This window comes from Podarcis erhardii (assembly GCF_964252035.2).
Source record: "Podarcis erhardii genome assembly, chromosome: 17".
Lineage (NCBI taxonomy): Eukaryota > Metazoa > Chordata > Lepidosauria > Squamata > Lacertidae > Podarcis > Podarcis erhardii.
The window spans coordinates 16,812,438-16,826,957 of NC_138515.1; the positions used below are offsets into that span (position 1 = coordinate 16,812,438).

Here is a 14,520-nt window from a genome sequence, read left to right on the forward strand (position 1 = left end):
AACATGTTTTATACACTTAAAATGACTTAATAAGGTATATATAGCAAGAGGAATTGAGGCTTTATAAATCATGATGGCGATTTTTATTATGTTGTAATGATACTACTGGGAGAAATGAAATATATGTCCTGAGGCCGATGATTATTTATCTAAATTGTGCACCAACAGTTTCTCCAGCAGTTGAGAAAGAAAACTCTGCATTTGGGGAGCTGCTTTTGATTATTTTTAAAGAGGACCTTGTGATTTGATGATTCTGAAGATTAAAGAAGTGTGTGGAAAATTAATTAGCTCTGAATTTTAATAAAATTTGACACAATAATTAGTCCTCACAGGCTCCAGAGAATTCGATCAGACTTCATTGTTCTCTCATCATTGTTGTGATGACATCTCTCTTGTTATCTCAACCCACCATTTTCTCAGAAATATTTCAGTGCTGGGGTTGTAGAGTTGGTTACAATATATGCCTAGTTCATATGTGCTAAAAATGCTTCTGTGCTCCTCAGGTCCTGTAAAGGGTGAATATGAGTCCCCCCCCCTTTTGAAATTAAAGGCTCAATATATGCAAAACAGGATACTAGGATATAATAGCACTGTGGCTTTCTGATTTGTTTCAATCTGTGTGAATTGGGGAGTAGACCTGGGAAGGGGCTGCATGCAAACGCGTTAAGCTCATGCATATCCTAACTAATAAATCAGGATTTGAACTTGTGAATGCAGCCAGTGGAAGAGGTAAGATTTAAACTGGCTGCATGCTCTCCTTTCATTCCTTAGGCCAGTGCAGGTGAACGTTTGTTTCCTGCCCTTCTCTATAAGGGAGCCCAGAGCATCAGAATGAAAGAAAAACAAGCTGTTAGCTGTAGTGTTTAAACTGAAATTTGTAGGGGTGGGACATGGAAAGCAGGAGAAGATTCGAGCCAGGTTGTTGTTCTTTTTTTGCAATAGCAGTTAACCCTCTACTTCCTGTATTGATCTTGGGGACAGATTGAATTGGAAGCGTGCACGCACAAAACTACTTATGGTTCAGAGAGTCCTTTTTGTACAGGCAATTGATTTCTTTTTCCTTGTATAGAACAGTGGCCCCCCCCTGAGCCATTTTAAAGCCTCCTTTAAGATTTAAGGGCATAAATGAAGCCACACTCTCATAGGACATATAACAAGATAGCATACAACATAAAAACATAATATAGCAACAGTAGCATTGGTAAGAGAATCAGTAACATGTTGATAAAACGGCTTGGTAAAAGAAAAATCAGTTTCCAAAGGCCTGTCCCAAAGATGTCTACAATAAAGCAGGACTGCTGGACTTCTTTTAACTGGGTAACGCATGACAAGCTAAAGCTTTGGTCCCTGTTAAAGCCTGAACTCCTGAAGATCTCGGTGATTGCTTAACAATGGTATTGTTAAGGAATCAGGCAGTCCTTAACAATACCATTATAATTCATAATTCTGATGTTCCTTTTTAATAAATCATTTGTTCCCAGGTCTGAACAGTGAATTGGAACAATGAGGGTGGTTCTAAGAATATAAGCTTATAACAAAGCTTTATTTTTGTTATCATGGATCCTGCAAGACTGAGATCTGTGATGAACTGGAATACTGAAGAATCTGAAATATAGGACAACATAGACGGATTTGGATCGAAACAGGCCACAACTTTATTGAATACAGATGACAGAGGTTAGGCTTGGGCATGGGGCAATCAAATTCTTCCAGCCTATCTGCTGGAAGTGATACCATAGGTCAATCCATAAGCAGGGCTCCTAAGACTTATATCAGATAGGGTGACCCCTGCAGGGATCACTGTCTGGGGACGTCCCATCAGCCCTGGCTCCCATCCGGACATAAGGACATAGGCAACTCCCCCCGGATCCCTTTAACAGGATACCCCAGCTTTTGGAGGATCAGGCAGAGGCTGTAACCATAGGCTATGTAGCTGAGATCACTTTAATGTGGAATAATTACACTATTTATCTTGTCAAGGTTGTTAATGGTTGATTCCACCTTCCTCTGGCCTTGAATACCTTCTCTGAGTGTGCCTTCTGCCTGCTATTGTCCATCTCTGGATCTGCCCACCCAGTTATTGATGCACAAGCATATTCTTATGTTCATCTGTTAAACGTTGGGGGTATGGATTTTGTGCAAAAATAGTACTGGATTTAATAGTAAAACCTGTTCAACATATTCATAGAAGATTGGCTTTCAAAGCATGTCTCTTTCATTGTGTGTGCGTGTTCCCGCCCCCCTCCTGCTGAGATGATATAGAGCATAATTTTCCAGGGTCATTGTAAATATACATTCTAAACTGATATGCTGGGCTTAATATACTGTGCATTACCTTACTCCAGTGGGTTTCCAATTTAAATTAACTTATGACCAGTCACCACATTTGTTCAGGCCCTGATTACAAATCCATATAGAAGGAGATTTAAATAGACTCTTTCTTCATTGATTTTAATTTAAAATTTAATTTATTTAATGCAGCACAAATGTACAGATTTTTTTAAAAAGTGTGATGGGTTCATCTGACATATATTGCTAAAGGATCGCTTTCACATTCCTGCATTTAAAGATACAATTTTTAATGGTATTGTTTCCTAAAATAAGTAGCACTGTACAGGAGACTACTAGGCAAACGGAGCAATGGTTTGGCTGTCTTAAATGCTTGTATTATAAGACTACAACCCAGCACCCATTTACACATCTAGAACCTTCACAGTTCAGCTGAAAAGACAATAATTGGGCACAGTACTTTTTTTCTAGAAAAATAGGTGCCAGTATTCACCGTGAAGTTGTTACAGTAAGTGCCACCTTGGAGAAAATTCTGGAAAAAAGCACTGATCGGGCATAGGATTGCCCAGCTGAATGCCCTGATGCAGATATGTCAGTCTGCATGTGGATCAGTGTTATGAATGTAAAAGACTGTCTGGTAGAGTGTCCTGCATCTGTCATGTCCCAATCCCTAGTTGTCGTGGCTATCTGTTCCCCAGTTTGCAAGATTCTGCTTCAGGGATCCTGCAGACACAAAGCTGTTCACAAGTTCCTTCCACTGGGAAACACTGACAGAGGAAAGAGGACTTGATGCCTGAAACTTGGGATTCAGATTCCTTTTATGGAGGACCAGAATCCTTAGCTTTGCTACCTCACCAACTGCACAAGGCCCTTCATTGTACTGCAGACTCCTGTCAGAGAAGACAATGCCCTGCAAGGCTCCTGGGCCAGAGTTTGGTCTGTTAAAGTATTGCTGTTTCTCAGATGGACAGAAGGGCTTGGTCATTCAGCATGTCTGACTTACTATTTAAATGCTAGGTCTAGTTCAGGGAAGAAGTATGTATTATATAAGACCCAGGGCTGCTTCTGAAAATGGAATCCCCATGTTCAGTTCTCCTCTTCACCCCTGTAAACTGTAGCATCACTTAACCTGTGTCAGAATGTCACCATATATCTAACTTGCTGTTCTGCCTTTTTAACTGTAGGGAAGGTGGGGCAGGGAAACACAGAACTTGGCGACAGTGGAATTGAACTATATATGGTGAATACAGCAAGTGATTAAAATGTCCTCACTGTGATTGGTACAATTCTCTGTTTATTTGTGCTTTTCTAGGATTCTTCCCAAGCAGCTCTCAAGGATGTGATGCTTTCCTGCGCCATAAGATGACGTTAATTTCTCCATCGATACTGAAAAAATACGGAATTCCATTTGACAAAGTGAGTTGTTTTTTTAACTTTGGGGTCTTTAAGCTACTGCATCAAAGTTGGAATAGTTATACATAGGTAATTTATTTGGACATAAACTTCAGCTAAGGTGCACAAGTTAAGCAAGAAAGTTAAGTCTCACTGCAGAAACCATGACAGACAAGTATTAAGTGAGATGAGAGAAGCATGGAAGAAAGAAGGGATGTGTCCCTTCATCACTGTATTCCTGCATGGATGACTATATATGCTTCTGAGTGTGTAGTGAGAATTCCACACTTTATATTTCATTTCATTACTTACGTTTATATCTTGCATTCTGTCCAAAGAATTCTCTCCAAATGGCCTGCTTGACTGTTGCCTTGGCTGTGGCAGACCATTGCCACAAACTTTGCTATCCAGATTTCATCTCTTGCTGAATATTCAAACTGTAGTGTGCTCTCAGAAGACGAATTCCATCTCAATATAAAATAGGTGAAAAGAGGGAGATGACTTTTGATCTTTTTTTTTTAAGTCATGAGGAGGATTAAATATGTAGCTGCTTCCAAAAGCTAAGTCAAATGTTCCTGTTCTCTTGATGTTTTGCTGCCCACTTGATAAGCTGTTGTAGTTGCTAGAGAGCTGCAGCCTTTTCGCAGTAGGATCATGATACGCCAAGAAAGCTTTCAGCAAGTTGGCTGAAATTTTAGCTTGGTACAGATTTTGCTCAACTCCACCTTATGTGGAGTATCTGTGTGCTATTCAGAGATCTGGAATCTCTAAAGAATTAATGCCTTTTCCAGATCTCTCCCCCACATTTCTAAAATAGCCACTTTAAGTTTTCCCTACTTGGCGGTTGATGTGAGAGGGTAGGAGGATGACTGTGTCTCGTCTACAAAAACAGTTCCAATGTCGTTCAGTAGTGTTAAAAAACTAAAAAGGATGATAGTGTTCCGATTGTGTAAATATTTTTCTTGCCTCTAAACTTATTATAGTACATTCTTAATATGAACAATGAACATTTCAGACATGGAAAGGAGTATGGGTGAACTCTCACTGGATTTTAAAGGCTATAGTATGTGTAGCAAGGGACCACTTGCTCCAGCTTTCTTACAAGATAGAACAGGCTGAGAGGTGTTTGCCTCTTAAGTGATCAATGGCTGCAACCACCACATCATCCCATTGGACATGTGGTGGCATTTTCTGGAACATGGAATCCAGATCTGCAATATTCCTAAGCGGGTCAGACCTCAAAGTAGGATACCTTAAAAAACCACATAGCTTGAGGACCTAAGCCTGTGAGTAACATCCTCTTCAAGTGAAGTTCATTGCTCAACTCTAGGCTTCTAATTCAAGTCGAAGGAAGCTAGAAAGATTCAAGTTAAACAGTGATGCCTGTCTAACTGCACAGATATACTTTCTAAATAAGGACAGCAATTGCAGAAAGAACAGCTTCACAGAAATAACAGAATTCTCTATGTGAATAAGTTATGTGGGAGTCTTCCGCAGGCTGAAGTACACAGGCAGCAATGTTCAGGGTAAATGGAGACAAAGACATCCTTAAACCACCCCATTTAGTTCATGAAGGACTTTAATTGACAAATGGGAGGGGGTCAGAAAGGATCCTCGGTTATGCTACGTCTAGCACATTATGCACATAGCCAAGGAAAGTGACTAAAGTATAAATGTGCACATCCTTTTATTCTTTGTAATGGCATCTCAGCTTAGGAAGAGACAGTTGCTTTATTTGTATTATATGTGTCAACTACTAAATTTCTCCATACTGCACATACGAAATAAAATCTTGCAGTTTATAGCTTTCATTTTGTATTTCACAAAGTCAGAGCAGGGCATCTTCTAGCATGGGAATACAGCAAGACTCTCAAGTAGTGTAGGCAGGAGGATTTTCCGTTTAACCTCTTCAGACTCATTTTTGCAGGAGACAATGGGTTTTCAGCACACAAAGTTTCATTCCGCTTCTACTTTTATGCGCTTAAGGCATTTGTATATTGTCCTTCATACAGCTGTATCCTAGGGCTAGGAACTTTTCAGTTTCCATTTAAACATTTTGGATAACTAAATATTATGTCACCTTGTACCACCAGAGAGCAGTCTATACCCTACTGTAGTTCTAATTAATAGGCTTCTGTGAGAATGTGAATAGAGAGAATCAGGCTGTGATCTCTTGTGGCTTGGAGTGATAGAACTGGAAACGTGCTAAACACTGATAAGCCAGCCTACGCCTACCAGGTGACAGCTGAACTGCTGGTTGTTGCAATAGCACACCTGCTAAACTGTCATCAGTGGGGGTGAGTGACAAGATAAATTTGGGAATTGCTGGCACAGAAAATGTTCATACTTATATGCACTCACACCAGACTCTTAAAAAACTCCAATCACAATCTCAGCATGTGCACCTGTGTGCATACTCCCATATTTATGTGCTTATGCTTCGATACAGTACACAATTGCTACCAATTCGTAATGGAACTATAAGGTAGCATTACATATGTCTATGGAAAAGATAGAGTAATAGGCTATTTAATTGCCTTGTGCCCATATTTTTGTGTGCGCACACAAATGCACCACATAGAGTACAAACCTAGAATTATAGTACTTCCTCTCTGATTATATCTAAGTATTCACAAATCTCGCATCATGTGTACATAATCTGCAAGCTCAGAAACTTGCTGATTATTTTTTTTTTGCCTCTCCAGTCTCTCGTGAGCTAACGAAAAGTAATGTTTATGTCGTGGCATGATGACGTACATTTTAATATGAACTATGCTATTGCATGTTTATGGTAGCTCTGTAAAGACATTTAACACTTCTATAATAAAAGGTTTTTGAATTTGATGTGGACTTTGGTTGGTTGCTGGTTCAAGGAGTTAGGGCTTAATTGCACCAGATCTCAAGATTAACAAATGGGGAGCGTGAGTTTTATCTTAGCAAAGTGATTTTCTAATCTATATAGCAGTTGTTGTTGTTTTTCGAGTGACTATGTTGTTTTGTTATGTATAATGTGAAAGTTGGTTCTTAGGAATTGGGCAAAGGACATAACTTGAAAGGAGGTAAGTGACTGGGCTACATAGGGGACCTATTTTATTGAGGATTCAGCCACACAAGCTGTGGGGGCTGGTTACCAGATGCACCTTCAGGATAGTGGCTAGAGGCAGCATAAACAGCTTGTGCTATCAGCTGCCTTAGACCACTTAACCATTTCAGTTTACCCAGCAGGTACAGGTATACTGAGTTGGGTTCCTCTGCTAGAAGCAGCATTGTCTATTTACACCAAATTCTTGAAAGCTCTAGGTAAGCAATTAAGTAATGGCCTCTTTCGATCCAGCTCAGTATGTCACCCCTGCCCCCACCCAGGAAAAAGCAATGAAAACTGAAATGCTTGGTTTTAAAGAAAAAGTTACTATGGAGAAATTGGGGGAAGAAACAGTGGCTTCAAGCTGTGGCAAAGCAGATCTGGACTGGATATCGAGAGAACAAATAGTTCCTGAGTATAAGAGGAGCTGCTGAAATGAAGTTGCTAAATCTTTTTCTTTCCTCTGGACGCTTCATGAGATTAACTCAGTTTAGCTTATGGGTATTTTATGGAATCCTGGCCTTTCAGACAGCTGCCCCCAAGGGGCATTTGCTTCCTTCCAACACAAATGCTATTATGTCAATGAAATTGTGTCTCTCCAAGAACTTGTATTTAGTATTTGGAGCAGTGCCTGAGTTGTCCTACAGCCTTTTCCTTTTTTTTTACTGTGCTATGTGCTTTGTTGAAAAACTCCATAGTTTGAGTGCCTAGGTGATCTCCTGTTAATTCTTCCAACTTCTGTGTCTTTCCATTGTCTTGTGACAAAAAAAAAAAAAAAAAAGGACTGTAAAAGGAATTTCAATGCAGTGGTGAGCAAGAATTCATTACATAAAGTTCCACATTCTCCATATCTTGCACTTCCACTCCTTGTATCCTTCTGCTGACTGCAAAAATTGTACTCCTTTAGGAAAAGTTAAGTCTTCCATTAAATAAAACATTTCTGAAACTATAACATGCTTTTGTTGGGAGCTACAATGCTGTGAAATGATTCTTTTGTAGTTTCTAATTTCAGCCACTGGCATGGCAGTTATATCATTAGTAGGGTCTCAAATAGATGCCTTCAGGCAAAAGCATGTTTTGCAATGGTAATACTGGTAAATGCAAAAGTTAATTCTTAAGACAGTTTTACTATAAGAGTGCCTAAGTATTTGTCCTGGAAGAATATTGTCTAGACAGCTCAGATGGACTGTTCTTTATTGGTTAAGCCTGGAGCTCAGAAATGGTTCCTCAGGTCCTACTGGGTTGTTTTTTTTAGGAAACCAGGCAGAAAACTTATCAGAGAGCCATAATGCAGTGCAAAATTGGCTTGCTATAGTAAGATCTCCTTGAGGTGCAGCAGGTGATAAACTCAGGCAGGGGGAGGATGGAAAAGTCATAAGGAAAAGTTGCTTGAGAGGGGAATGGAGGGAGAAAGAGAAGTCAGACAAACATGAGAGATGACAGATGAATTTGTTGTTGTTGTTTAGTCGTTTAGTCGTGTCCACCTCTTCGTGACCCCATGGACCAGAGCACGCCAGGAACTTCTGTCTTCCACTGCCTCCCGCAGTTTGGTCAAACTCATGCTGGTAGCTTTGAGAACACTGTCCAACCATCTCGTCCTCTGTCGTCCCCTTCTCCTTGTGCCCTCCATCTTTCCCAACATCAGGGTCTTTTCCAGGGAATCTTCTCTTCTCATGAGGTGGCCAAAGTATTGGAGCCTCAGCTTCCCGATCTGTCCTTCCAGTGAGCACTCTGGGCTGATTTCCTTAAGAATGGATAGGTTTGATCTTCTTGCAGTCCATGGGACCCTCAAGAGTCTCCTCCAGCACCATAATTCAAAAGCATCAATTCTTCAGCGATCTGCCTTCTTTATGGTCCAGCTCTCACTTCCATACATCACTACTGGGAAAACCATAGGTTTAACTATACGGATCTTTGTTGGCAAGGTGATGTCTCTGCTTTTTAAGATGCTGTCTAGGTTTGTCATAGTGGGAGTTATTGTCTTTTAATTTCGTGACTACTGTCACCACCTGCAGTGATCATGGAGCCCAAGAAAGTAAAATCTCTCACTGCCTCCATTTCTTCCCCTTCTATTTGCCAGGAGGTGATGGGCCCAGTGGCCATGATCTTCGTTTTTTTGATGTTGAGCTTCAGACCATATTTTGCGCTATCCTCTTTCACCCTCATTAAAAGGTTCTTTAATTCCTCCTCACTTTTTGCCATCAAGGTTGTGTCATCTGCATATCTGAGGTTGTTGATATTTCTTCCGGCAGTCTTAATTCTGGCTTGGGATTCATCCAGCCCAGCCTTTCGCATGATGAATTCTGCATATAAATTAAATAAGCAGGGAGACAATATACAGCCTTGTTGTACTCCTTTCCCAATTTTGAACCAGTTGTTCCATATCCAGTTCTAACTGTAGCTTCTTGTCCCACATAGAGATTTCTCAGGAGATAGATGAGGTGATCAGGCACTCCCATTTCTTTAAGAACTTGACATAGTTTGCTGTTGTTGACACAGTCAAAGGCTTTTGCATAGTCAATGAAGCAGAAGTAGATGTCTTTCTGGAACTCTCTAGCTTTCTCCATAATCCAGCGCATGTTTGCAATTTGGTCTCTGGTTCCTCTGTCCCTTCGAAATCCAGCTTGCCCTGACAGGTGAATACAAATGGACAAATGTTGAGAAATTTGCCTGCTGCTTAAATGTGTTCTAAAGCAGGAGACCAGCTTTTAGGGGCCAAAGGTACATCAGCCCCCTCAATATTTGTTTTAAGGGGGCCAGGCCCCCGCAATCTTGAGCCAGCCATGTGCTTGTGTGACGTCACCTCAATCTTGGGGGCTACCTGGCGTCTCTATGCTAGTTTTGTGAATTTCACCATGGCTCATTCTATCTTATTTGATGGCTGATGTAGTTCCACCCTGTACTTACTGACTTTTTATGTCACTATGCATTGCTGCAATACTGTTCTCTCCCTGATTCCTGGTTCTTGCTCAGGGAGGGAGATTATTTAATCGGTTCTCACCATGTTAGTTTTATTTATACGTATAATGGTGCTTTCTTTAAGAAGGTCAGTAAAACATCGCACAGCCTTTTATTAGTTGTCCTCTTCAGGAAACAACCAAATGGTTAATGGCTTTCTATAACAGTAACATCTTACTACCTGATGGCAAACTTGACAGTCTTTAGAACACAAGGTGTGGCAGGGGAAAAATTGCCAGAGGTTTCTTGGTACAAGGGGCCAAGCAAATCTTGGATGGAAAACTTCACCAACTTCCATCAATGTTGCGGAATTCTATGTTTTCTTCCAGTTGTCCTATGAGGTTTCTTTTTTTAGAATGGTGAGCATGAGAGATTGGACTGAACAACCCTCAAGTAGAGAGCTGATCTCCATAAAGTAGGACACATGGCCACCCTGTCTGCTATTGACCCCCCCCCCCCCAATTTCCCACTGTTACTTATTTGTGCCAATTTCATTCATTTATGCAGAGTATGAGTATGTACTTCTTCGGGACAAGTGAAAATGGCCAATTTCTTTCCTATGAACCAAAAAGCTCTCGTGGAAACCTTTGGGTAGAGGCTGGTGGGTTGTTTTTTTTAAGGAAACATTGAGTCGATATAACATTGAGTCGATATAAATCTAGGGGAAGAAACACCTGGACAATTTTTATTCATTGTCTTTTCGGTTTTTTTAGATAACACAGGAGGCAGGAGAGTTTATGATCACTTTCCCATATGGATACCACGCAGGATTTAATCATGGTTTCAACTGTGCTGAGTCAACGAACTTTGCAACGATCAGGTGGATTGACTATGGAAAAGTAGCCAAGTTGGTAAGTCAGATTACATTATTAGTACCAAAGCTATCCATTAGAATGTGTTTTTAAAAAATGGACTTGTCAATTATAAATACCAGGATGTTACACTCTTACAAAGACTTTATGATCACAAAATGCATGGTTTCATTACCACCTACTGTGAACAAATAATAGTCAGGTACTTTGGTGTTTCTCTTTGTCATTCTTTTCTTTATGCTTTGTTATACTAAATTTCCCGGTTGTGAGAACCTCACGTCTTCCATGCTGGCCTGCTAGACCCAGGTAGGATTAGTGCCACCTAGTGCTTGAGGCATGAATTTAGTCTCCTTACAGAAACTTTTAATAGGTGCTTTTCCCAGAAGTGGCTTTGGTTTAAAGTTCTTGCAATTAGCTTAAAGCCGAGTGGAGGTTCAGTCTGCGTTCCTTGCATTGAGGCCTGTACATTTTCCTTCTCCTTACTTGCTATCTAGTTGCCCAGCACTCTTGCAGGCACCTAGTCTACATTCCTGTTTGATTTAAACTTGGTTTTGATTGCTGCTGTTCTTCATCATCACTTCCATCCCTCATGGGAGGTCTTGCTACTGGGTCCTGGTCAGTCAGCCCCATAATAAAATCTGGTGGCCTCTGTATGTCTTTAACACAATTCCTACTTGGTTTGTGTGTGATTGTGGAAGTTTTGATTATTCTGTTTCATTAATGTCAATATCCTGTTATCTGCATAGAGCAGAGAGGTATACTCTGTATCTTGGATATTTCCACACCCTTAATCTATTTTGTCAGATGGTGCCTGTCAGGATCATTACCCTAACAGTGAATTAGAGTAATTGGGGGCTGATATGTTAACATGTTTCTAAACAACAATAGCAACAGGTTATGAACTACATTTGCTCTCCTCCCATGCTAGTTTTGCTACTTGGAAAAACCAAAAACAATGCAATGAAACAAAGCAACACTTATTGGGGATGTGCTGCTGAGAGCTGTGATAATAACCCAACTGTTGACATATGTGGTGGCTGTTCCTTACATATGTGAACAGAGCAGAGTGGCACAGTAGACTGGGGGTGGTGGTGTTGCACTTAGCATTCTGGTGGGACCTGATATGGAGGCGCAAGGAAATTGCACGTCACGGCTTTGATGACTGCATATCCTTGAGTATTCCATTCCTTATTTGCCATTCCTCTTTTATTGCTCTGGGGCAGTGTTTTGTGTGGCTGTCATCTACCAGACAGTGTTAGATGTGTTGTTTTGCTTTGTTTTCAGGTAAATGTTTACTACTTCTTTTTTCCTGTATTACACTTGAAAGTACAGTGGTACCTTGGTTCTCAAATTTAATCCGTTCCAAAGTCTGTTCCAAAACCAAGGTGCCCTTTCCTATAGAAAATAATGCAAAATGGATTAATCCGTTCTAGACTTTTAAAAACAACCCCTAAAACAGCAATTTAACATGAATTTTACTATCTAACAAGACCACTCATCCATAAAATGAAAGCAATAATCAATGTACTGTACTATAAAATAAGACAGTATTGTAAATGATAAAAATTAAAATTATGTTTTTTTCTTACCTGCACTGATAGTCATTGTTTGGATGGGGGGCTTTTATCCATTTCCGCAGTCACACAATCAATCAATCAATCAATCAATCATAGCTGAACTGGGTTCCACACAGTCACAAAAACAAATTAACCGAAAAAGCCTCAAAAACAAAAATGCAAAATAAATAGCAAAACCAAAAGCACCAAACTTAATCCATTCTGGAAGTCAGTTTGACTTACGAAATGTTCAAAAACCAAGGCGCAGCTTCTGATTGGTGCAGGCGCCCCGGAAACAATAGCCGACAGCTGCACCAGATGTTCAGCTTCCGAAAAACGTTCGCAAACCGGAACATTTAACTTCCATGTTTTCGGAGTTTGGGAACCAGGGCGTTTGAGTACCAAGGCGTTTGAGAACCAAGGTACCACTGTAAACAGATTTTTTAAAAAAAGGAAATTTGTAAGATATTGAAAGAGAATGAAACCATGTTGCTATGTGAGACCAAGAGGTTTTGGCACTTGTATAAATATCTGATAATTTCAGTCACCCATATTCTAGAAGTATTCTACTTGCTTCAGGCAGGGTGTCGATGGGGCTACCCATTGCCTCCCATAAGCAGATAATGAATTCTAGACAACCCCCACTGTTTCCCTGGAGCCTTGCATTGCAGGAAAGAGCAGTAGTGGTGTGTAACCTTTCTTTCAAGGAAGCTTAATCACTATTATAGATTTTATTGCTGAACCTCAGGGTTCCCTAGAACACAGTTTGAAAGCTGTGGAACTGGAAGGTGGGCATCTCTTCTGTTTGCTTTCCCCCATTCATACCCATCCGCCTGCAGTTGCACATTTGGCAGTGCTGAGGTTGGACTAAATGATCCTTGTTGTCCCTTCCAACCCCATGATTCTATCATTTGCCCTGTGCCACTAACTCATCCTACTCTAGTCTGCACCACGAATTCATGTTACAAAGCTTCTGTTTCTGAGCTTTATGTTAGAGGCCAATAAACATACTGATGAGATCACATTTTAAGATGTGAAAGAAGGGCAGATGGGACATTTTCTCAGACTTCTGTGGATTTTATTATTTACCTAATGGAGCTTATATCCATCTTGGTTGGCTAGAGTTGTGTCTTTCCGTGGACAACATTTTGGAGTCATTTTACTCGAGTACATTTTGTGAATGTTGGTAAAACAGATGAACCAGTGACAATTACTTTATGTGTTTTGCTGGGGTCTCTTTTAATTTGTGCTGAGCCTGCAATATTTGTGCTGAACTAGGAGCTATATGCAGACATTAAAACTGCTGAACATAAATGTTTACATACTGCTTTGATTACCCCCCGCCCCATTCTTAGAAAATAAAGATTTCTTTAGAAGTGATTCCATTAAAAAGCATTACTTTAAGCTGGAAGTAAGCTTGTATGTTTCTCCCTGGGCAAAATTCCCTACTGCATCAGTAGAAAAAGAAACATTCTGGGTATTCAGTGTTGCAAAACCCATTCACAACTTTAAGCTGTCATCTGTTTGCTTGATATATATCCATGGTCAGCAACTGGATTTTAACATGGGCCACCTGAATTATTCAAGCATTAGAATGCCAGCAAAATTGTTGGTACCCACTGACTTATTCCCAGGCAAACTGAGAGACAGGCAAAGGGGCTGTTTAGTGACTTTGGTGGAGCTTTTCTTTCAGGCACCTTTTGGCTTCCTGATACTGTTTGCCTCTGGCAGTTGAGTATGAGCAGCTAAGGAGCATGGGGAGATCCCTGGCAGAGCATCTGTTTCTGCTCTTCGAAGAGCCATTTGGTAGAATCTCAGCATGGAAATTCATACAATATTTTGTTTATCCGTTTACTGAGCATTTATACCAACTTCTGTACTCAGGAGTTTGAGAATGTCAGTGGTCTAGTTTGAGAATCTGTATGTTTCTACTACAGTCGCCTGCCTGTGTCAGAACTAGTTCTTTTCTCAACTCTAACATTGATTAGGTCTGGGCGATATATGGTTTTCAACATCGTGATATATCCCCAGCTAAACATCACGATAGTGCTGCCAACTGACCCAGAAACTCCAGCGGGTGCAGAATGCCACAGCAAGACTCCTTATGGGGTCTTCGCCGCAGGGTCACATTCATCCAGTGCGATACTAGCTGCACTGGCTCCCTGTGAAGTACAGGATCAGGTTTAAGGTGCTGGTTTTAACCTTTGAAGCCCTATACGGCCTAGGACCCTCGTACCTATGGGATCGCCTCTCCTAGTACGCCCCACTGAGGCTTCCTTAGGGTTAGCAAATCACAGTTCTGTAAGAATGGGAAGCCACAACCAGCAGAATCTCCCTTCTGTGAACTGTCAAAGGTAAGGCAGACCTTTCGTGGTCTTTAACTATACCTAGCAACCCCACAGCCTTTCCAGAGAGGCAACAAAGCTCAGTG

The 14,520-nt window shown here is 40.7% G+C and overlaps 1 protein-coding gene across 6 annotated transcripts in view; it reads left to right on the forward strand.

The window, feature by feature from the left end:
* The window catches only part of KDM4C (lysine demethylase 4C), a gene marked incomplete at its 5' end in the record, with an annotated part of 189,539 nt that overhangs the window by 38,337 nt on the left and 136,682 nt on the right, over window positions 1–14,520 (forward strand). For all 6 annotated transcript variants that reach the window (XM_081844872.1, XM_081844867.1, XM_081844869.1 and 3 more), the window contains 2 exons: window positions 3,602–3,705; window positions 10,435–10,572. In XM_081844872.1, coding sequence (XP_081700998.1) covers window positions 3,602–3,705; window positions 10,435–10,572 — 242 coding nt within the window. The remainder of the gene's footprint in view (window positions 1–3,601; window positions 3,706–10,434; window positions 10,573–14,520) is intronic.